At 44.9% G+C, this 21,830-nt stretch overlaps 1 protein-coding gene and 1 long non-coding RNA gene across 3 annotated transcripts; one reads left to right on the top strand and one right to left on the bottom strand.

Moving 5' to 3' along the window:
* Positions 1-4,585: 4,585 nt before the first annotated feature.
* On the top strand, positions 4,586-21,189 carry Nmur2 (neuromedin U receptor 2). Of its 2 annotated transcripts, NM_022275.3 has the most exon segments (4): positions 5,191-6,018; positions 12,332-12,416; positions 16,449-16,574; positions 18,926-21,189. In NM_022275.3, coding segments are annotated over 4 exon segments (1,188 nt in total). In that variant the 5' UTR covers positions 5,191-5,316; the 3' UTR covers positions 19,201-21,189.
* On the bottom strand, positions 14,288-17,382 carry LOC102552546 (uncharacterized). Its single transcript, XR_015631217.1, has 2 exons — positions 17,118-17,382; positions 14,288-14,584 (listed from the first exon to the last, which is right to left on the bottom strand). It is a non-coding gene; the product is annotated as an uncharacterized LOC102552546 (long non-coding RNA).
* Positions 21,190-21,830: the final 641 nt, after the last annotated feature.

The raw sequence follows: 21,830 nt of genomic DNA, 5'->3' as shown, positions 1-21,830 counted from the left end.
TTAGCTGGCTACATCTTGCACAGGTCTTGTACAGGTAACTATAGCAGCCATGAATCACCAGCATACCATGCCACGTCCAGAAAAAAGCATCTCACAGCTCTCCTCCCCATCCTCTGGTTCTTTTTTTTTCCTTTTCTTTTGTTCGGAGCTGGGGACCGAACCCAGGGCCTTGCGCTTGCTAGGCAAGCGCTCTACCACTGAGCTAAATCCCCAACCCTCCATCCTCTGGTTCTTACATTCTTTCCATCTCTTCTTCCATAAAGTTCCTTGAGCTCAGAGAGGGAATGTAGCTAAACATTCACAGTTGCTTCTCCTCTGAACTTTGCTCAGTTATGAGTTAACCATCATTACCCTCTGTAGTGAGAAGCTTCTCAGACCCAAGGTTGAAAGCAGCACAAATGTATGGATATAAACACACATATCTGGGAGGAAGTTTGACAACATCCCCAATTAGAGAAACATCAATAGGTTCTCTCCCGGAGCCTTTGACTCTTAGTAATGTGCATTCAGTAGCTAGTAAAAGGTAAACAGAGAATTCAAAGTCCACGTTCATACTAGGCATCCACAATTCATGTCTTTATGTCATTCCATCCCCTTGCACTGATGGTAGGAAATACTATCCTGTTTGATGGGACCTACCCTGTCCTAACTTGTGCTACTTTTCGATCTTTAATGTGATGCTTATGAATTAAGAAGCATCACCCCATCTTGGTTACTTTTCTACTGCTGTGAGAAAACACTATGGACAGGGCAACTTATAGAAGAATGAGTTCATATGGGCCTTACTGTTTCAGAAGATGAGTCCACGATCAACATAGTGGGGAGCGTTGACAGCAAGCAGGCATGGTGCTAGAACAGTAGAGAGTTTACATGTTGATACAACAACCACAAGGTAGAGATTGCTAACTGGGAATAGCATAGACTTTTGAAACCTCAAGTCTACCCTCAGTAGCACATCTCCGATAAGGCCATACCTCCAAATCTTTCCCAAATAGTTCCGCCAACTGGAAACTAAGTAATCAAACATATGAGCTATAGGGACCATTTTCACTCAAATCGCCACATTTCCTTAACCCTGAATTTAAAATCTGCCACTCTCTACCTTTATAATTTTAAAGATCGTTACACTTCAGTGGGATTTTTTTTTTCATCTTGATTTCTCTTATCTTTCCTTAAAATTTGTTAACAACGATGTCAACATCAAAACGCTTTGGGATTATATTATGTGTCCCCTCATGTTCATGTGGGCATGTTAGCATTTGTGTGTATATGAGCATGCTCATGTTAGCATATGTGAATGTACATACACATGCATGAATGTGAACTGGATAACAACATTGGCTGTCATTTCTCAGGTACCTTCTACCTTGTTTTTGGAAACTGGGTCTCTTGCTGGCTTAGAAATTTCTAGGTATCTGGACTGACTGGCCAGTGAATCCCAGAAATCTATTTGTCTCTGTCCCAGCCCAGCACTAGAATTATATGCATGTGACACTATGCCCAGATTCCCTAAAAGTATTTATATGTACACATGTAAAAGGTATGTAAGAGACACAGCACCCATAGGGTAGTCACAGGACAAGCTCAGATATTAGTTCTTTCCTTCCACATTGTTTGTAGCAAGGTTTCTTTGCTCTAGGCAATACTCATGTCAGAGTATCTGGTTCATTAGCTTCAGGACAGTTTGCTGACTTCTACCTTGCTTTAGGAGCACTGATGTTGCAAATGCAGACCATTTTTACAAAGTTTTACATGGGTTCATGTGCACTTTCTGAGGTATGTGCTTTATCCACTGAACCATACCTCCAGCCCATGGTTGCCATTTGGGTCCTAGTGACTGAATATCTTCATGCTTGCAAGGCAAGTACTTGACTAATTCCGTCATTCTGCAGTTCTCAAAGCGTGCCCCAGTTCTGTCTCTGAGGTGATGATCATAGGCTAGAGATTGCCCTGGCCTCTCCCAACCGATCAACGAGATCCCAGGTAGTGGCAACCACTTCAGTCTGGGCCTGATCACAGCAAAGGGAAGACTCTCTTCACTAATGATTGCTAAGCAGGCAGTGTGGGAACAAATCCACACTATTTTAAATATTGTTGGTGCTGGAAACTGAACTTAGGTTCTCTGGAAGAGCAGCTAGTGCTCTCAGCCATTGAGTCATCTCCCTAGTACCCACCTCCTTCAGTCTCACAAGCTGCACCAGGTGTCACTATTGCCAAATTATCTCTAAGTCTCAATGTAACTCTTTCCTCACTGCTGCTGCAGTGATGACAGCCACTCCTGTCTCTTCCTAGCCTTACGTTCCTGTTCAAAACTCTCCTAAGAAATCTCTCTGTGTTTGAATAGATCCAAAGTCTATTGACTGGCAGAAGAGGGAAATTCTCTGTAACAGTCTCCATGCTCAAATATCCCAAGAGTCAGATAATTATGGTACATTAACAGTGAGGCATAATTATGGAGGAGATGTGAACAAAATTCTACTCACACCCGAGAGGGAACCAACTTCAGATGCCACCTACATTCAACTTGGTGAATGACTGAGTTTCATTGGGGTTCTTACAGGAGCAGAAGTTACTCAAAGACAGCTGTATCACCAAAGCCCACACCAGCATCAGTGATAGTTCACAAAAACTGGAAACCTGGAGCATACCCCAGGCAGCTCATCTTATCTAAGATTGTCTCCCAGCTATCTCACCTCCGTATGCATTCTTGAGTAGGAAAGAGTCCAGTAAATCTGGTCAGTTTCAGGGACTTCCTGAAACTTTCCAGTTGTTTATTTCCTGAACTTAACAAGTTTCCTTGAAGCATGAGATGTTTTACCTCCTCTTAGAACACCCTGTAGTGTTGGAGAGGTGGTGACTCAGTGGTTAAGAGCACTGACTGCTCTTCCAGAGGTCCTGAGTTCAATTCCTAGCAACCACATGGTGGCTCACAACCATCTGTAATGGGTATCTGATGCCCTCTTCTTGTGTGTCTGAAGACAAAGACAGTATACCCACATACATGAAATAAATAAATCTTAAAAAAAATCCTGTATCCTAAAAAGCTTTCATCCATAATGGGAGGTTTATCTTCAAAGAAACTTGCTGCACTCCACTCTGAAGCTTGTTTCTGCTTTAGGACCATTTACTAGCTAAATCCTTCCCTAAGCCTTTCAGATCTTGGTCTCAAAGGCATATGCCAAAATAAGCCTTCTTTGACTTACTTTGCAAGTTAAAGTTATTTATCAACTTTTATCTGAAAACATAGAATTTATTAATTTGCTTGTAAAAAAAAAAAGCTCAGTGGAACACAGGTGGCCATCTAATCTACTGTGAGGGTTCATCTTCCCTCGAAACTTGATTGAGTTTGGAACCACCCAGGAGACAATCTCTGGCTATGTCTGTGAGGGACATTCCTGAGAGGTTTTACTGGAGAGGGAAGATCTTCCCTGAATGTGGAAGGCACCCTCCCATGGAGTAAGGTTCAGGACTGAATATAAAAGGGAAAATATGCCCTGAGCATTAGTATTCATCTCTCTGCTTTCTGAGTGGCTCCAGTGTGAGCAGCTCCTTGTTCCTGTTGCCAACCCTACCGTGCCACACTTCCTCGAGTGACAATAAGTCCTTCTGACTCTACTCTTTCACTTTTCTAAATATTGCATTTATTTGTTTTTTGTTTTGGCTTACCCACGTGTGTGTGTGTGTGTGTGTGTGTGTGTGTGTGTGTGTGTGTGTGTGTGTGTGTGTGTGATGCCACTGCTGTGGCGGTCAGAGGATAACTTATGGGAATTGGTTCTCTCTCCCAACCTGTGAGTCTTGGGGAATGAACTCAGGTGTCCAGACTTGGTGGAAAGCTTCTTTAGTCCTGAGCCATCTCACCAGCCCCCATAAGTCCTTCATGTAAGCTGTTTCCATTGGGTATTCTGTGAAAAGCAATGAGAAGAGTGACTAACAGGTTCATGTTTCCACAAAGCCTGGGACAGCACAGGGCATCTAGTAAATCCATAGAAGTGGGTGCTGACTGTGATGGTTTGCATATGCTTGGCCCAGGGAGTGGCGCTATTAGAAGGTGTGGACTTGTTGGAGGAAGTGTGTCGCTGTGAGGGTGGGCTGGGAGACCCTCCACCTAGCTGCCTGAGGATGCTCAGTCTGTTCCTGGCTTCCTTCCTTCAGGTGAGGATGTAGAACTCAGCTCCTCCTGCACCATGCCTGCCTGGATGCTGCAATGCTGCCAGGCTCCCATCGTGATGATAACAGACTGGACTTCTGAACTTGAAAGCCAGCTCCAATTAAAAGTTGCCCTTTATAAAACTTACATTGGTCATGGTGTCTGTTCACAGCAATAAGACCCTAAGACACAAATAAATAAATAATGCTGAGGGGAGGAGGGGGAGGGGGAGAGAGTGAGGAATGGGGGGGGGAGAGAGAGAGAGAGAGAGAGAGAGAGAGAGAGAGAGAGAGAGAGAGAGAGAGAGGAGACAGAGACAGACAGACAGAGGGGAAGGAGTAGAAGAGAAGGGAGAGAGAGACAGAGAGAGATAGAGACAGGCAGAGAGGGGGAGGGAGAGAGTCAAACAGACAAAAAGAAGGAAGATGGAGAGGGAGAGACAGGAGGTAGAGAGAGGCAGAAAGTGGAGGAGGGAGGGAGGCTCTGAGAGTTCAATTTTCTTATTTTCTAATGAGGTCCTGAAACCCACTTGCTTTCTTAACTGCTGAGATAGATTTTTACGCAGAGCTAAAACCTAAAAGCTGATTTTCAGCCACTGAGATCCCCAAAATCGTATGTCTCATGCTTTCCCCAGAGAGCCCTGATTGCCCAAAGGAACAATATGAGAAATCGACTGATTTTCCCCTCTTTGACAGGACATGGAGCGATCAGAGAGCAATGGAGACTGGCTCAGCAGTAGGGGCTCCTCAGCTCCTCCTGTGTTTCTCCCCAGCGCCCCACAACTCTGAGACAGACCAGGCTGGGAGTGTTCACTCCTCAGGTGGCACAGGCAGTTCACTGTGTGAGCTGATTCTCCGGCTGCTTCCAAGTCACAGGGAGGCCCCTCCTCCCTTGCTCCCCAAACACAAAGTCCTCACGCCAACCCGACCGGCTGGGCTCTCCCACGGTGCAGCTTAACACACTCATTGGCCTACAGCGTGCCGGGGGCGGGGCTTGGGTGGTCCTCAAAAGGCATTAACAGCGTGAGTGGAGAGCCCTAGAGGCTGATGCTATCCTTTCACTCTCTCAGACCTTCTCCAGGAGCCTCTGCTTTCAGACTCCTTCTGGCTCAGCTTGGGACAGACACCCAGAACAAGGGACACCTGTGGTTGTGGATTTTAAGCTCAGTAATGGGAAAACTTGAAAATGCTTCCTGGATCCACGATCCTCTCATGAAGTACTTGAACAGCACAGAGGAGTACTTGGCCCACCTGTGTGGACCCAAGCGCAGTGACCTATCCCTTCCGGTGTCTGTGGCCTATGCGCTGATCTTCCTGGTGGGGGTAATGGGCAATCTTCTGGTGTGCATGGTGATTGTCCGACATCAGACTTTGAAGACACCCACCAACTACTATCTCTTCAGCTTGGCAGTCTCAGATCTGCTGGTCCTGCTCTTGGGGATGCCTCTGGAAATCTACGAGATGTGGCACAATTACCCTTTCCTGTTCGGGCCTGTGGGATGCTACTTCAAGACAGCCCTCTTCGAGACTGTGTGCTTTGCCTCCATTCTCAGTGTCACCACGGTTAGCGTAGAGCGCTATGTGGCCATTGTCCACCCTTTCCGAGCCAAGCTGGAGAGCACGCGGCGACGGGCCCTCAGGATCCTCAGCCTAGTCTGGAGCTTCTCTGTGGTCTTTTCTTTGCCCAATACCAGCATCCATGGCATCAAGTTCCAGCACTTTCCCAACGGGTCCTCCGTACCTGGCTCAGCCACCTGCACAGTCACCAAACCCATGTGGGTGTATAACTTGATCATCCAAGCTACCAGCTTCCTCTTCTACATCCTCCCAATGACCCTCATCAGCGTCCTCTACTACCTCATGGGGCTCAGGGTGAGTATCGAAGGTTGCTGGCTTGAAGTTGCATCCCACCTTTCTTGTCTATTCTGAATTCAAAGAAAGATTTATCATGGTGGGAAGGCAGAATCAAAGAGGGGCACAGAGGATGACGTTAAGTGGGAAATTAAGAAGCAAGTGTTTATGTGTATATAAAATAGTTGCATATGAAAATTCCACACAGGTACTCAAGAATTATCTCGCCAAGTAAAGTCAGCTTGGTCTCCTTTTGAACAGGTGGGAATCGCTACTGACTAAACATAGCAAAACCACAACTCCATTACTTTCTTTAACTGGTGTCCCTTATTCTTTCTGTGCTTGTCCAACTGTGTTTCTATGAAAGTGCTAGACAGCTTCCTAGGGGAATCAATGTAGATACCACTCCTGGGGGAATCTGACTCCAGGGCCTTAAGGAGAAGCCTCACCTTGTATGTATATGCGTGATCCAGGCTTAGAGGATCATATTCTAGGGGGAATGCTTCCACACCCTGGGGCCTCTTTGCTGCCCCTGCTCTACTTTACTGCCTGTGTTCAAGTTTTTCTCTGTACCAACCTGTCTTGAGGATATTACATGAACTCTTCCCATTTTATGATCTGAGACAGATAAACAGCCATGAAGGCAAATATTTCCCGTGGCTGCATTGACCTTTGATTGAAATAACAAATTAAATCCTGTGTGGGGTGTGTGTGTGTGTGTGTGTGTGTGTGTGTGTGTGTGTGTGTGTCTGTGTATCTATATACAGATATTCCTTGAAACCAGTTTTATAGCAGGTAGAGATTGAGGGATGGAAAAGTAAACAGAACTCATAAGTTAGAGCAGTAGAGGTATGATTAAGAGATATGTGAGTTTCTGGGGAAATCACTCTGTTTCCCCTGAACCTTATAATTAGAGACTCCTTCTCTAAGCTTGTGGTGATAAATATTTTTTTTCCTTTTCTCTGCTTCTAAATTACTTGAGAGAATCTGGTTTTTTGTTTGTTTTTGTTTGTTTGAGAAATGTAGGCATGATTCTTTATGCTTCTGGCTGTATGCTGTACCCAAATTCATAGGTGTGAGTCCTCACAATGACAGTTTTGTATTCACTTAAGGAAGCGGTTCACAAAGTAAACTGTTTTATTTAGCCTCTCAGGTCCTTGGCCGACGCACGCCTTTAGGCAAGCCACACACAATTCTCCTGGAATTACTTTCCCATTTGGAGAAAGGAAAGGTCACATCACATCATTTCTAAAGCTTCTTCCTGCTCTAACAGTCTGTGGTTCTTTTTAAAAAGGCAAAGAGACTATGAAGGAGGTAGACACGAGCTGTTCATGAAAGAAATAACCACATAGAACCTATCATGCCCTTCGGTGCTGTGGCTCTGGATGCAGAGTCCCACTCCAGTCCATCTCTGAGAAAGGCATTTAGTTATCAACAAAGAGGATCCTTTTTCCTATTTACTGTCCCTAAAATGAGTGGCCAGGCCCGAGTAGGAAGAGCATATATGAATGTCATAGATATGTAAGAACAAGAATGAATCTGACCAGCCAGACACCGGTGGCATTTCCCCTAGACCCTTGTCACTTTATTGATGTCATCACCACAGTTCCAGAATGTCCTATGTATCTAACCCAGAGGAAAAGACTTCCATACGTTTCCAAATATCTCACATCCCAAAAGTCCTTCTTACCTCCTCACCCCGACTATAACAATATTATTATTGTTCAATGCTAAGCAATCGTTTGTCTTGTATGAGTTTGGGGGAAATGCCTAAGTTTAACAGCAAGCGTAGATTCCTCTAAGGTCTTTAAGTTTCATTTTGTTCCACTGGCATGAATCCACAGTGTCTGTGTCCCAAGCTGGTGGCAGACAATAGCCATCCTGCTTTGTGTGAGTAATGCAATTGAGGACAGCTTGGTTCAGAAGAGGTGAAGTCGATGGGAATGGACCAGAGAGTTACTAAGAAAGGAGATGTCTGACTTGTCATTCTGAAGATTTAAACAGCCATCTGGCAAAGTAAGTCCCTTCAGTGCTATGGGCATCAGAGCCTTTGGATCCCTTCCCCTGGAAGGTTCCTGCCACCCACCACCAAGCTTCCTTTGCCTCTTTGACTCTACTCCACCCTGTCAGTCAGGCTTCAAGTACCTTTCCCTGGGGCAGCTCACCTAGAAGCCCTAGCTGTCCTGCCTCTGGTGTAGATGTCTTGGCTTCCAGTAATTTCCTTCATTACAATTTATAATTCTGTGTAGACACTTTAGTTCATTGATTTCCCCCCAAACCAGACTAAGCACAGTCAAGAGATAAGGCTCAATTACTGGGCTTCAGCTGCTCTACATTTAAAATAAAAGAGTTAGAAACATGACCCAAAGGTCCTTCGAATGTTCATGAATTAAAAAGACCTATGCCCTAATGGTATTTGAGTTATTGGGTCTGCTGAGAAGTGTAGAGATGTGGTTAAGTCTGATTGCCACTACTTTTGCAAAGCAGCCAGAGGAAGAAAAGGGACAAAAGAAGCTTGTGTGTGTTCAAAGCTGAATACTCACTGATGCCCCCTCGTTCCAGGACACAAATTTCCATAGAGGTGCACTTTAGGCTCAGAACACCATGGAGATGGAAAGTGGATGGCCCACAAGTAGCTTCCCATCCATCCAAGAGGAAGTACTGGCAAAATCTAGCCTGTTCCATGTCTCTCACACACGACTTTTGTGTTGCTGAGGGCACATTTGTGAATTGCATAAAAATCAGCAATGCCAGACAGGCTATGAGCAAGCAATATAGTGGATGGATGGATGGATGGATGGATGGATGGATGGATGGATGGATGGACAGATGGACAGGATGTGTTGAGTTGAATGTACAGACAGATGGTGAATTGGAGGAAGAAAGGAGGGAGAGAGGGATGGGGGAGGGACAGGATGGGTAGAAGTGGATGCATAGAGAAGCATGATAACTGGATGGATAGATGGATTGATGGACGGATGGACAGATGGACAGGATATGTAGAGATGGATGCACAGAGAGGCAGATGGTGAATTGAAGGAAAAAAGGAAGGGAGGAAGAAAGAGTGAGTGAGGAAGGGGGAACAGGATGGGTAGAAGTGGATGCATAGAGACACATGATGACTGGATGGATGGATGGATGGATGGATGGATGGATGGATGGATGGATGGCTAGGCAGATAGACAGATACACAGAAGAGGAGACTGATGGACAGAGAGACAGATGGATAGATAGGTGGGTGGGTGGATGGATGGATGGATAAATGACCTGACAGAAAAACTGAAAGACAGACAAATATGTATAGATCAGAACAATGTGTATCTACACGTTTATCTCATATACACACATACATACTCAGGCGTATACACATATGTGCACACATGCACACACATGTGCATACACACATGTATATACACACACATGTATACAATACAATACACACACATGTGCATACACACACACACACACACACACACACTTTAAAAAATGACTGGAGGAGGGAGGGTTTATCTCAGTTTAAAATCCAGGGCTAGGGAGATGGCTCACAAGTTAAAGAATACTATGCTGCTCACTGTTCTTTCAGGAAGCTTAGGTTCAGTTCCCAGCTCCTGCAAGGCAGCTCATGGCTGTCTGTGATTCCAGTTCCAGAGGATTGGATGCCTTCTTTTGACCTTTCTGGACTCTAGTCAGACACACAATCACACCCATAATATAAAATAAAGCGAAAATATTTATTAAAGGTTATGTCCATCATCAAAGGAATTTGAGGCAGAACTGAAGCAAAAGTCATGGAGGAATTCTGCTTATGGCTCACTCCTCATGGCTTGCACAGCTACCAGTTTCGTACAGCTGAGGCAAATACGTCTAGGGATGGCACCACATACAGTGGACTGGACAGCCCTCCCACATCAATTAGCAATTAGGAAAATGATTGCCAGGGACTAGAGAGATAGTCAATGATTAAGGGCACTGGTGGTTTTTCCCAGCACCCACATGGCAGATTATAACTATCTGTAACTCTAGTTCCAGGAGAACCGATACCCTCTTTTGGCTTGCACAGGTACATGCAGTGTGCTCATGTGCTTGCACTCATACATGCAGGCAAAACACCCATACACATGTTTTTTAATTAAAGAAAAGGAAGAAGACTTAAGGCCCGGTCTGATCTGAGTAATTCTACCATAGAGGTTCCCTTTTCCCAGGTGACTCTAGGTTTGTGCCCAGTTGATAGCTGAAGTGAAGGCTAATGTTGTCAAGTAAACACAGCCGAGTTAGAAGGAGATTTTCCCAGAAGAGGATCAACAATCCTCATAAGGGAAATATAGACAGTTGCCCTCAGGTATTTTCATTTATACCACGCCTTTTGAGAAGATGTGGAATGAATATCAATCATGAAAGTAATGATAATCTACCATGCATTGAATACCACGTACTGCACTGGCATGCTCAGCATGTTAGGAACACCTTGGTGCCCTCACCACCACAACTTCTTATTTCTACATCACTGCAGGATTCCCTCAGTTCTTTCCAGGTTCCAGATGTGTCTAAAGGGTCAAATCTCAAAGCATTTTTAACCCCTCGCTTTCTCAAGACAAACTTTATGTAGAGGTCACCACTAAGTCCAAGAGACAGGCAGACATGTTAAGCATACATGTGGATGCCTGGAGCCCAGGTCTTCCTGAGGTCTGCCTGATTTTAAGGAGCTTGTGTACTTTAGAGACATAAGATATGGATTTGTGGATCTGTCTGGGTGACCTTTAATGGGCCATGTTCCAAGTTTTCTCCAACTTTAAAGTCTTTCTCTAATGTGTTCCCTTGGGATAACTTGCAGCCCAGAGAGTTCACTGATCCTCAAAGAGGCCTGTTCATCATCACACACAATCACACCCATTTCACATACTTGAAAATGTCTCCTTATACCTCAGTGGGCTGATTCTAGCAGAGCTTAAGACTGTAGGGTAATTCGAGTTTTCCTTCCACTTAATGACCTATTGATCCCTCAGGCTCCCTGTCAGCACCAGTGAAGGAATCTCAGCGTGTCTGGCAGCACACGAATGGGGGCTTAGACCTGAAGTCCACAAGGTAGACATAGCTCTCACTGAAGTCGTCAAACACATAGCTTCTTTTCTGATTTTGTTCTGCTTTCTAAGGAGCTTAAAGCCTGCACACAGCAGTGTTGTGAGGGTTTTTCCCATGGTGCAACACAAGCAACCGCTGTATTTTCTACCTCAGATGCAGTGAAGAAGAGGGTCCCTTCCAGTTCCAGGAGTACAGCGTGTGATGCTCCCGTGGCCCCAGTTACCTAACTATGGAACTTGGGATTGGGACACTCTGATCTTCTAGGTTATTTGGTAACGGGACCAGAAGTGAGTTGCAGCTAACTCAGCTTAATCTTCTCTGTTACCTTGATTGGGTCTGGAATCAGACCTCTGGGCATGTTTATGAGGACTTTTCCAGAGAAAAGGGAGGAGGACCCAGCCTGAATGATGGTAGCACCATCTCATGGGCTGGGATTCCAGACTTTATAAAAAGGGGAAAGAGAGAAGTGAGCTTAGCACAGCGTCAGTCTCCTTCTATTTCCTAGCTAGGATGCAATGTGCCCATCTGTTTCATGCCCCTGCCTCTGTGACTACCTCTCCCTCTCCTTAATAGACTCTCCTCAAACTTCTTGTCAAACAAAACCTTCCTCCCGTAAGGTAAGTTGCTTCTTGTTCAGTATTTTCGTCATAGCAACAAGAAAAGTAACTGACACTCCCACTAAACTATGAAGTAAGTGTAGTAAAGGAATAAACAGTCTAAGAGAGAGAGTTAGGGTGAGGTTGGTAAGCCGGCAAGGGAGGAATTAAACAACACTGGACTCTCTTTGAGGTGTGAGGTAGTCACAGGTTATCAGAGTTCCTTTCGTCTGGTGAGACAGCAACACAGGCAATGGAAATAGATCTAAGGGAGAAAGATCCACCACCAAATAGATGGCAGGGCCCATCAGTGCATGTAGACTTGGGAGGAAGGAGAGGACAGTGCGGCAGAGCTGCTGCATCGTCAGGAGAAGGTGGGCCTTAAGCAGGCTGGTAGAGATGGCAGATGACGTCATGTCCCCACTCCAAACTTAACATACTGCAGGAGTACAATCTCATGGAATCGCTCATTAAAGCTCAGTTTTAGTTTTACTCTATCCTGCCCATAACCCTGTCCAGAGAACTTAGATTGAATCCTGCCTCCAGTGAAGTGTTTAAGTTTTTCAAAACCTTTCTTTAAGTGCTGTTTATATACCTCTAAAGTTTCTGGTGGGGAAAGCAGTCTTCTCTTCCTAACCACTTTTCCACTTCTCTTTCAGCTGAAGAGAGATGAATCCCTTGAGGCGAACAAAGTGGCTGTGAATATTCACAGACCCTCTAGAAAGTCAGTCACCAAGATGCTGTGTAAGCTCCTTGCTTTGTTTAATGTTTGTTCGCTTTTGTTTATAGGAGCAGAGGTTTTGTCTTTGGCACTGACGTAATGGTGCTGGCTAAGATGTTCTTCTTGGTTTCCAGAAGCTTCTATGACCTGCCTGTTTTGTTTCATCTTTGGTTTTGGGCATTCAAAGCCTTTTGCTAGGTTACAGTTGCTGGGGTGCCTTCCAAATCCTATGAAATAATAAATCACGTTTTCACGCTGAGCCTGAACTCTGCTCCACTCTTTCTGTAAGATGAGGTAGGGGTGAACTTGTATGTGCTCTAGCATTCTTCAAACATAGGAAACAGGTTGTGGTGGGTCCTGCATTCACAAATGCGCGCGCGCGCGCACACACACACACACACACCTACCCCCACACACACACACACACACACACAGAGTTTTATAACTCACTTTAGAAGATTGTAAACGGGGCTGGGGATTTAGCTCAGTGGTAGAGCGCTTACCTAGGAAGCACAAGGCCCTGGGTTCGGTCCCCAGCTCCGAAAAAAAAAAAAGAACCAAAAAAAAAAAAAGAACCAAAAAAAAAAAAAAATAGAAGATTGTAAACTCCCAATGGCAACGTAGACTCTGTGGATTGTTTTTATTCCAGATTAAGAACAATTAGTCATGAGTTCTCCTGCGTAAATCATTCCACCTAGGACATTGTATCAAAACATCACCTTGTTTAAAAACAAAACAGTAAAAATAGCCTTTTTATTAGAAGTGCACATACTTGTTTTTAAGTTATTTTTAAGAAATCCAGGTGCTGACCATCCTCTCTCAAAAGGATGCTGAAAAAGGAAATGGACTCCTGGGCTAGAGAGATAGAACAGTGATTAAAGCACTTGCTGGGCAAGCATGAGGACTGGGGGTTTCATCCCCAGAACCCTATGTAAATGCTAGTGGGAGTGACTAAAATTTTACAATTCCTCTCTTGGGAGGCGGAAACAGAGGATCTAAAGAGTAAGCTGGCTCTGGAGACAGGCCATATCAGTGAGCTCTGGGTTTGATTGAGAGACCCTACCTCAGTAAATAAGGTGGATGAGTGATTGAGGACAAGTCTTGATTCAACCTTAGGCCTATGCACACACAGACACGTGCATATCCATACACATTCAAACACACATACACACACACACACCTCCATACACACACACACACACACACACACACACACACACACACACACACACCTCCAAACACACAATACAAAGGGACGCATGAAAATGAAAGCTAAGAAAAACAGCACTGATCCTCCAGGAGAGATACTGATGAGGTATGTGAAACTTATCATAAACTGTCCAAATCCCAGCCTACCTTTAGAAAGAAAGAACCAGGTTGTGTGCGTGTGGCTCGTGGAAACTGGGCCATCTGTGGACAAAATCCCGAAGTTTCCCAAGTTGGTCTTTTGACTCTAATAATCATTTTCTTTGAGGTTATTTTAGGTGGGTCTTGTCAGGAGACAAGGAGTCTTTATTATTTCTCTCCTTCTCCCTTTGATAATGATCTTCCCCATGTTTGCTGGTGTTAGCATCTCAGTAGCAAGCCTGGGATGTAGCCCCTTGGTAGAGCACGTGCCCTGCATGTGCAAGGCCCTGGGTTCAAGTCCTAGCACACCATATGTAGAAAAATAGATCTGGGCTCCTTGAAAAGCCATCCTGTGCAACCTAACGGGACCATGTCTCAAAAAGTAAAAGAGGACTTGGCTGTAACTCAGTGGTGGAGTACTTGCCTGATATGTGGGAGCTTGGGCTCAGTTTCCAGTACTGTTAAAAACACAAAGGCAAAAAAGTCATAATGACAACATGCAAACCATTTGCCTTCACTGTAATCAGGAATGATGACCAGAAGTGGGTGGTTGGAAGACATTTTATTGAGAGATAAATTCAAAAGAATATTCCAGTTATGTTTGCAAGCATACTGCACAGGCAGACAGCTTACCCTAAAAGTTAACTCCAAAAGGAAACAAAAGTGCCAGTTTTCGTGAAAACCTGGAATGTGCTCCTGGGCAGGGTTGCAAAATGAAGACTGTGTACCCATCTCTCAGTCTCAGAAGGTGTCATCTCATGGCTGCTCGCCCTTCCTCCTCAGGCTCGATTCTCCTTCTCCATCTCTGTTAGATCACTCAGTGTTAGATCACACTTCAAGCAGCCTGTCACAGAAAAGGATTTAAAACTTCTTAGATGAGAAAAATGCTTATTTTTGTGGCACTTCAATGTCCCAAGGGGAAGCTATTGGCACACCCATCCCTGCCCTGGGGCTGAAAATGTGATAGGGGATTAGGTAATTCTGTGTACTTTCTTTTGTTTTTGGATATTTTTTATTTACATTTCAAATGTTATTCCCTTTCCTGGTTTCCCAGACATAAGCCCCCTATCCCATCCTCCTCCCCTTCTATGAGAGTGTTCCCCCTCTCCAATGACCCCCCTTACCACCACCCCCCGACATTCCTCTACACTGGGGTGGGGGAGGGTCCAGCCTTGGCAGGGCCAAGGGCTTCTCCTCCCACTGGTGCCCAACAAGTCCATCTTCTGCCTTGCAGAAGCTAGAGCCATAGGTCTGTCCATGTGTAGTCTTTGGATAGTGGTTTTAGTCCCTGAGAGCTCTGGTTAGTTGGTATTGTTGTTTTTATGGGGTTGCAAGTGCCTTCAACTGCTTCAATCTTTTCTCTAATTCTTCCAATGGGGACCCCGGTCTCAGTTCAATGGTTCATTGCTAGCATTCGCCTCTGTATTTGATATGCTCTGGCTGAGCCTCTCAGGAGACAGCTATATTAGGCTCCTGTCAGCATGTACTTCTTGCCTTCATCAATATTATCTAGTTTTGGTGGCTGTATGTAAATGAGTTGTAAACCCAGGTGGTGCAGGCTCTGAATGGCTATTCCTTCAGTCTCTGTTCCAAACTTTGTCTCCATATCCCCTCCTGTGAATATTTTTGTTCCCTCTTTTAAGAAGGACTGAAGCATCCACACTTCGGTCACCCTTCTTTTTGAGCTTCATGTGGTCTTCTGTGTACTTCTGATGCCAGGTGACAAGCTCTTCCTCTCTGAATCAACACTGTGATTACAGTTGTTCTGATTCTGTATCTTGCCCAACCCAGGACAGAATCAAAAGGATCCAAGAAACTCCTGATGAGTTCTAGTTTTGTGTTAACAACTTTGCACTGTTATGAAGGGAAGAAGTCTGGGGGTGTGGATGGGTTGGTAAAGTACTTGCTAAACAAACAGGTGTTTGATCTCCAGCATCTGTGTAATAAAAAGCTGAGCATGTTGGGTGATGTTTGCTTGTAATCCTGCATTCCAAAGCTTAGTGGGTGAAAACAGGTGGATCCCTGGGGTTTGCTGGCCAGCGGTCTAGCTGAATTGGTGAATTCAAAGTAAAAGTGAGCCTCCTGAAGAATAATCCTTAAAGTTGACCTCTGTGCCACACACACCAGCACACAACACACATAAAAGACACATAAGACACACAAACACACAAAGCATACAACATATGTAAGACATAACACACACACATGACACATAAGACATACATAACAAAGGAAAGATTTATCTAGGCTCACAGCTTCCATTCATCTTTGGGTCTATTGTGAGGAAGAGGGAGAGAGACAGGGGAGAAGAAAGAGAAAGGGACAGGGAGAGTTCTCAACAAAAAGAACATGAAGTTGGAATGGGGCATGCTGGAGAACATGGAAGGATTTAGAGAGAGGAAAGGAGTAAAGATGATTATATTTTATTACATGCATTTATGAAAAATTCAAAACAAGAAAATTTCAAGTGAAAATAGAATTATATATTAAAAGAAAACTCAGGCAATTGTATAGAAAGTTGGTCCTAGATCCATACAACTAATTCCTATGTTCAAATATTCTTTAACTCTGGGGTGATCCTTTGCCTATAGCAATCATCACTTAACTAAGGTGGCAGGAAAAACCTGATAAAAGGAGAGGAAGGCTGGGCGAGCATCGTGGTCTTCCCTGGCCTACTCCAGCATTCCCTCTCCCACTTCCTCTTCCAGTTGTCTTGGTCCTCGTGTTTGCCATCTGCTGGACCCCCTTCCATGTGGACCGGCTCTTCTTCAGCTTTGTGGAAGAGTGGACAGAGTCCCTGGCTGCTGTGTTCAACCTCATCCATGTGGTATCAGGTAAAGGCCTGGTGGGTTTGGTGATGCAACTTTAAAGCAACTTTTCCTTCACACTGTCCTGAGGCCTCACTACATAAGCAACTCACAGGGATCTGGCCTTCTGATATGGAAGCAGTGGGTGGTGATTTGTATTCAAAGATTGAAAATGTTTAGAGGTTACTTGAAGGAAAACCCAAGCCTACACGTGATAATTACAACAGGGGAATCCTCAGCAATCATCAGTATTTGACACCAAGACACATAGAGGAAACAGTTTTCCCAAAGGCACAAGGCTATAAAAACCGTGAAAACTGGGTTCAAGTCCAAGTTATTGAATTCCAGGTTCAGGGGCTTTTCTTCCGAAATAGAGAAGCTATGGTGTTAGCTTCAGGGCACTCCAACCCACCAACTTCTGTTTTCATTGGCTTATTCTGTGGGCTCTGGATCATCAGGAACATAACCAGAGAGCAAAGGTAAGATGCATCTATGCCACTTAGGAAGATCCCGGCTCAGGACAAAGGGAAGGAGAGAGGGGGAGGGATGGAAAGGAGAGAAAACACATACCGCAGGATTTCCTGTACCTATCGTGCAGCCATTTCTGCCCTTGAGCATTTTCACCCGGATGCACTTTCTTTCTCTTCATCAACTGTCTCCCACCCATGTCAAGGTCCAGCTGGTGTCAGTCACCTCCACCGAGTCCCTTATGACCGACCCACAGCAGTCTCCCTTTGACTGAATAACTGCCACAAACTGGCAGTTGGTATCACAAAGGTTCTACTCGATACCGTTGTGCATCCCTGTTACTAGCTTTGTCAAGGATCCTGCCTCTGTTGTATTTTTCCAAATGTAAGGGAAAAAAATGTGGAGTGCTTGAAGGAAAAAAAAAGTCTGGATCCATTATTTTTCAATGTGCTTTGAAGTTCCCAGGGTGTCCTAGTAAGCATTCGATCAGTGTCTGGATGAATAGACATGTCTCCTCATCCCAGAGAGGGCACTGAACATAGACACCAAAAGGGGTTCCATCTGAGCTTAGTTTGTTGAATCAGTGAGTCACTAGGGTTACTAAACGGGAAAGTGAGCAACTTGCAGGCAGCTGTAACACTGAAAAAAAATATATTTCAACAATGGTTAACTGTCTATAGATCCTTGGGAAGAGACTCAGCTTCATGACCCTCTCCCCCAAACAACTGTTAACTGTCCATAAATCTTTGAGGAAAGGCAAGAAAGCCCTTCCCCGGTAATGCAAAGTTAATGGGAGCAGCCTTGTGTAGTCCCCAATGGGTAATGGCAGCTGACAGTTCTAGACAGCTACAGCAGTGACTGAGTCAGCCTGGAAGATGTTTCTCAGCACTCAGCTTCAGCCAGAAGACCCAAACTCCATTTTCCAGAAGAAGGAGCTGAAGAGCCAGTGTTTATCTGAGGGCCCAGAACAGAAGATGGTCACCTTCCTAGCCTCCCTTAAGCTTCAGTGGTGTCTTAGAGAAACAAACCAGGAGGTGATAGTAAATGAGTATACAGGAGCTGGAGAGACAGCTCTGTGGTTAAGAGCACATACTGCTCTTACAGAGGACCCGACTTCAGGTCCCAGCCCCTCAGGTTTCTCTCCTGCCTGTAATGCCAGTGCCAGAGGACCAGAAGCCTTCTTTTAGTCTCTGTGGGAACTAGGACTCATGAACACATGCTCATGTGCGCGCGCATGCACACACACACACACATACACAGACACACACACACACACACATACACATACACACACACACACATACACAGACACACACACACACACACATACACATACACACACACACACACATACACAGAGAGAGACTTACATAATTAAAAAATAAATCTCTAAAGAAAATAATGCATGTATAACAGCAGATAAAAGGCAATATACAAGCCGCCTGGAGGACAAAATAAGTAGTAAAATATAATTACTCAGCGGAAGTGCTATCAGGGAAGCATGAGTGGGTAGGGAAGGGGCGTGGCACTGGAGCAGTTGGGGATCGCCCTCTCCCAGAGGTTTTCAGCAAAATGAAGAATTTCACCAGGGACAGTGTGTAGACTGACTTACCCATCCTCGCCACAGCTACTGCTCCAAATTATAGCTTTAACTAAAAATCCAGTGAAGAAACAAGCCTTTTCCCCCCTGATACTTGAATGTCTCTCATCAGTGCCATTACCCAGCACCGTGGAAAAACCATGACTCTTTCATAGCTCTGTGTTTGGGTCCTGAGTGCACAGGGAGATCTCCCTACATTTCAAATTCTCAGTGAGTGTCCTGTACACCCACTGCTTCCTGGGGAGACGATCACAGGCCTTTGCTCAATGTTTACATTTTTTCCTACCTTGCTTCAACCCCTCATTTGCAGGTGTCTTCTTTTATCTGAGCTCCGCGGTCAACCCCATTATCTATAACCTCCTGTCTCGGCGCTTCCGGGCGGCCTTTCGAAATGTTGTCTCCCCTACCTGCAAATGGTGCCATCCCCGGCATCGGCCACAGGGACCTCCAGCCCAGAAGATCATCTTCTTGACAGAATGTCACCTCGTGGAGCTGACAGAGGATGCAGGCCCCCAGTTCCCTGGTCAGTCATCCATCCACAACACCAACCTTACCACGGCCCCCTGTGCAGGAGAGGTACCATAAAAGGAGTGGTCAGAAGGCCTCTTCAGAAGGCCTGGATTCTGTGATTGACATCCATCTATGTGCCAAAACTGCAAGGAGGGACACCCTGTCACCTATGCCTCCTTGCGTGCCATTAAGAGAGGTAACAAGGCTCTTAGATTCTACGTACTCACTACTTTTTTTAATGTTAAAACTCAGACTTCGTTCTGGGCCCCAGCACAGTCCTTATACTCCATATCTCTGTATTGTGAGTTTTCATAACTGTGATTACAGTGTGCTACGGAGTCTCACTTAACGATATTCTCATGATGGGTGGGTTTAGCCTACTAAAGGCATGGTAGAGTAGCTAAGCAGCACAGCACAGTTATCCCAACCTCCAAACCCAGGATGCAGGAGAAACTACTGGGTGTTACTCGGACGGCTGGCTCAGAACTGCTCATAAAAGCCTAATCCTCCAATAGTTAGGGCTTTTGCAACTCTGTTGTCAAATGAGCGATGGCTTGAAATCAGTCATGGCAGAAATATTTGTGCTACAGAAATTAACAAGCTCTGTAAATCAGAGCTAAATAATTTTTATCGCCCAGAGAGCTGGCCCACGAGCAGGTTGAGAGCTATTAATGAGCTGGCACTGTGCCAGCTTGCCGCGACGCGTGTGACTCGTTTTTTTCAGAACAGATGCTGGTAACGCTGCAATTATGGACTACTTAGAGTCATGGTTAACTGTGAAAAGATGCTATGGACTAGATTTAAAAATAAAAAATAACTAGAGTTTCTACACAAAGTAGGCAAAATGCTGCTAATTAAGCCAATGGAAGCAGCATCAGCGGTTTATAATTAACCTAGAGAAGAAGGGTTATTTTTGGATGCCATCCATTAACATTAATGCAGAAAACAACAATGGACCGGGTGTTGTTTCCCCTCACACGTCTGTATTTGCAGAGCCCACAGGATATGTTGTCAAAACAGATGACTTTTCTATAGTCATCTCCACTTGGCTGCAGATTTATTTCCTTCTTAACGGGTAGAAACTCAGCCTAGGACTGGAGGGACGACGCAACAGACAAAGGCACCTGCCACCAAGCCTGAGGATCTGAATTCCATACCCGGAACACACATGGTGGAAGGAGAGAGAACTGACTTCCTCAAGTTGTCCTTGGACCTCCAAACATGCACCATGGCAATATGCCCTCCCCCACCCCAACACTTGCCACACTGGATAAGTTAATATAAAAAATTAAAGAAGTATATTGTTAATCCATAGTGTGGAAGCTAACAGGTATACTGTCTTCTAGAAGCCTAGAAAACCAGTGGTTGCCTGAATGCTCCATGGAGTCTGCTTCTGTCACTCAACCTGTGCCACTGTAGAAGCTCTTTCAAGGCAATGTCAGTAATTGAAAGTTTTGACTAATTTATGTATGGGACCCATATTGTAGAATCTACCTACATTATATACCAGGATATCACTGCTAGTGAAATATGTTCATTACACAAAACAGACTATTAACTTAGAGACTTAGAAAGATGGACAAGTCAGGCAAAGAAAGTCAAAGTCCAGGACAAAGAGAAGCAAAGCTGGAGAGACAAGAAATGTCTCATGGGCAAAGGCATTTGTGCATAAGCCTGCTGGTCCAAGTTTTTTGGTTAAGGAAGAGATCCAATGCCTGAAATTGTTCTCTGACCTCCATAGTCACCATGGTTTGTGTCAAAAAACCTCCTCACACGTAATAATGAAAGAATTGCTTTAAAGAAAAGCAATTTACCCTTTCAAACTCATTCACTGCTATGAAACCACATGGACACATAGATAAGAAATTCTGTGAGTTAGTAGTCATTTTGAAGATAGATCTTAAAAGGCTTCATAGAACATGCTTATTTGTATATTTCCACAGCATAAAGACTATCTTTTACGAACACTTTCTGCTCTGTTTTATAAATGCTGAAAATTTCAGGTCCTGATTTTGACCACCCGTTCCTCAGTATTGAAATGGAATAAAGGTTGCCCTGTCCACACTCCCGTTCTCTTCCCTCACTGATTTTCCCATCTAACTTGAGAGGTAAAGAATTTCTGTCTGCCTGTCCCCCTTCCAGTTGACAGCAAAGAGCTCAACCTTCCTTACTCCTGGGAAAATTACACAAGCAATCTTCAAGTCTATGAGGCCACCAGAGTCCTGGAATCTCACTCAGAAACCCTGAGGGGCTGGCAAAGTTCCAGGTTGGGATAGTTTGAGGTCTGAGGTTCCCCACCTGACCTTGCCGCCTGCAGCATCCTCTTTCTTACACCCCTAAAAGTAATGCTGAGTGCCTACTAAGGGCCTGTGTAAGAGTCTATAAACAGACTCTCCAGCAGTCCAGATTACCGAAGAGTTGGTGTCATTCCTCCTAAAGCAGCCTATAGACATCACAAATTGTCAGATTCCTGGATGTCCCTAAGGAGGGTGGTCAAGAACAGCCCCACCCTGTACACCTCAGTTACAAGTGCCTCTTCTCTGCACTTTTCCCAGGACCTTTCATTCACCCCTCCTCTCCTCCACTCCCCACCATCTCCTTACTCTCTATCTCCTCCCATTCCTCCACCTCCTTTCATTCCTCCACCTCCTCATTCCCCACTTCCTCCTCACTCCTCCACCTCACTGCACTACCCACCTTTTCCC

This window comes from Rattus norvegicus, chromosome 10 (genome assembly GCF_021556685.1).
Source record: "Rattus norvegicus strain SHRSP/BbbUtx chromosome 10, alternate assembly SHRSP_T2T, whole genome shotgun sequence".
NCBI classification, from domain to species: domain Eukaryota; kingdom Metazoa; phylum Chordata; class Mammalia; order Rodentia; family Muridae; genus Rattus; species Rattus norvegicus.
This window is presented reverse-complemented; position numbering and strand designations above follow the sequence as displayed.

Bases quoted from the DNA above. Each gene is read 5' to 3' on its own strand.
- Nmur2 (XM_087574125.1), top strand. From the start codon at position 5,194: ATGCTATCCTTTCACTCTCTCAGACCTTCTCCAGGAGCCTCTGCTTTC. The intron at 6,019-16,448 runs GTGAGTATCGAA...TTCCTCTTCCAG, and splicing joins ACTACCTCATGGGGCTCAGG to TTGTCTTGGTCCTCGTGTTT.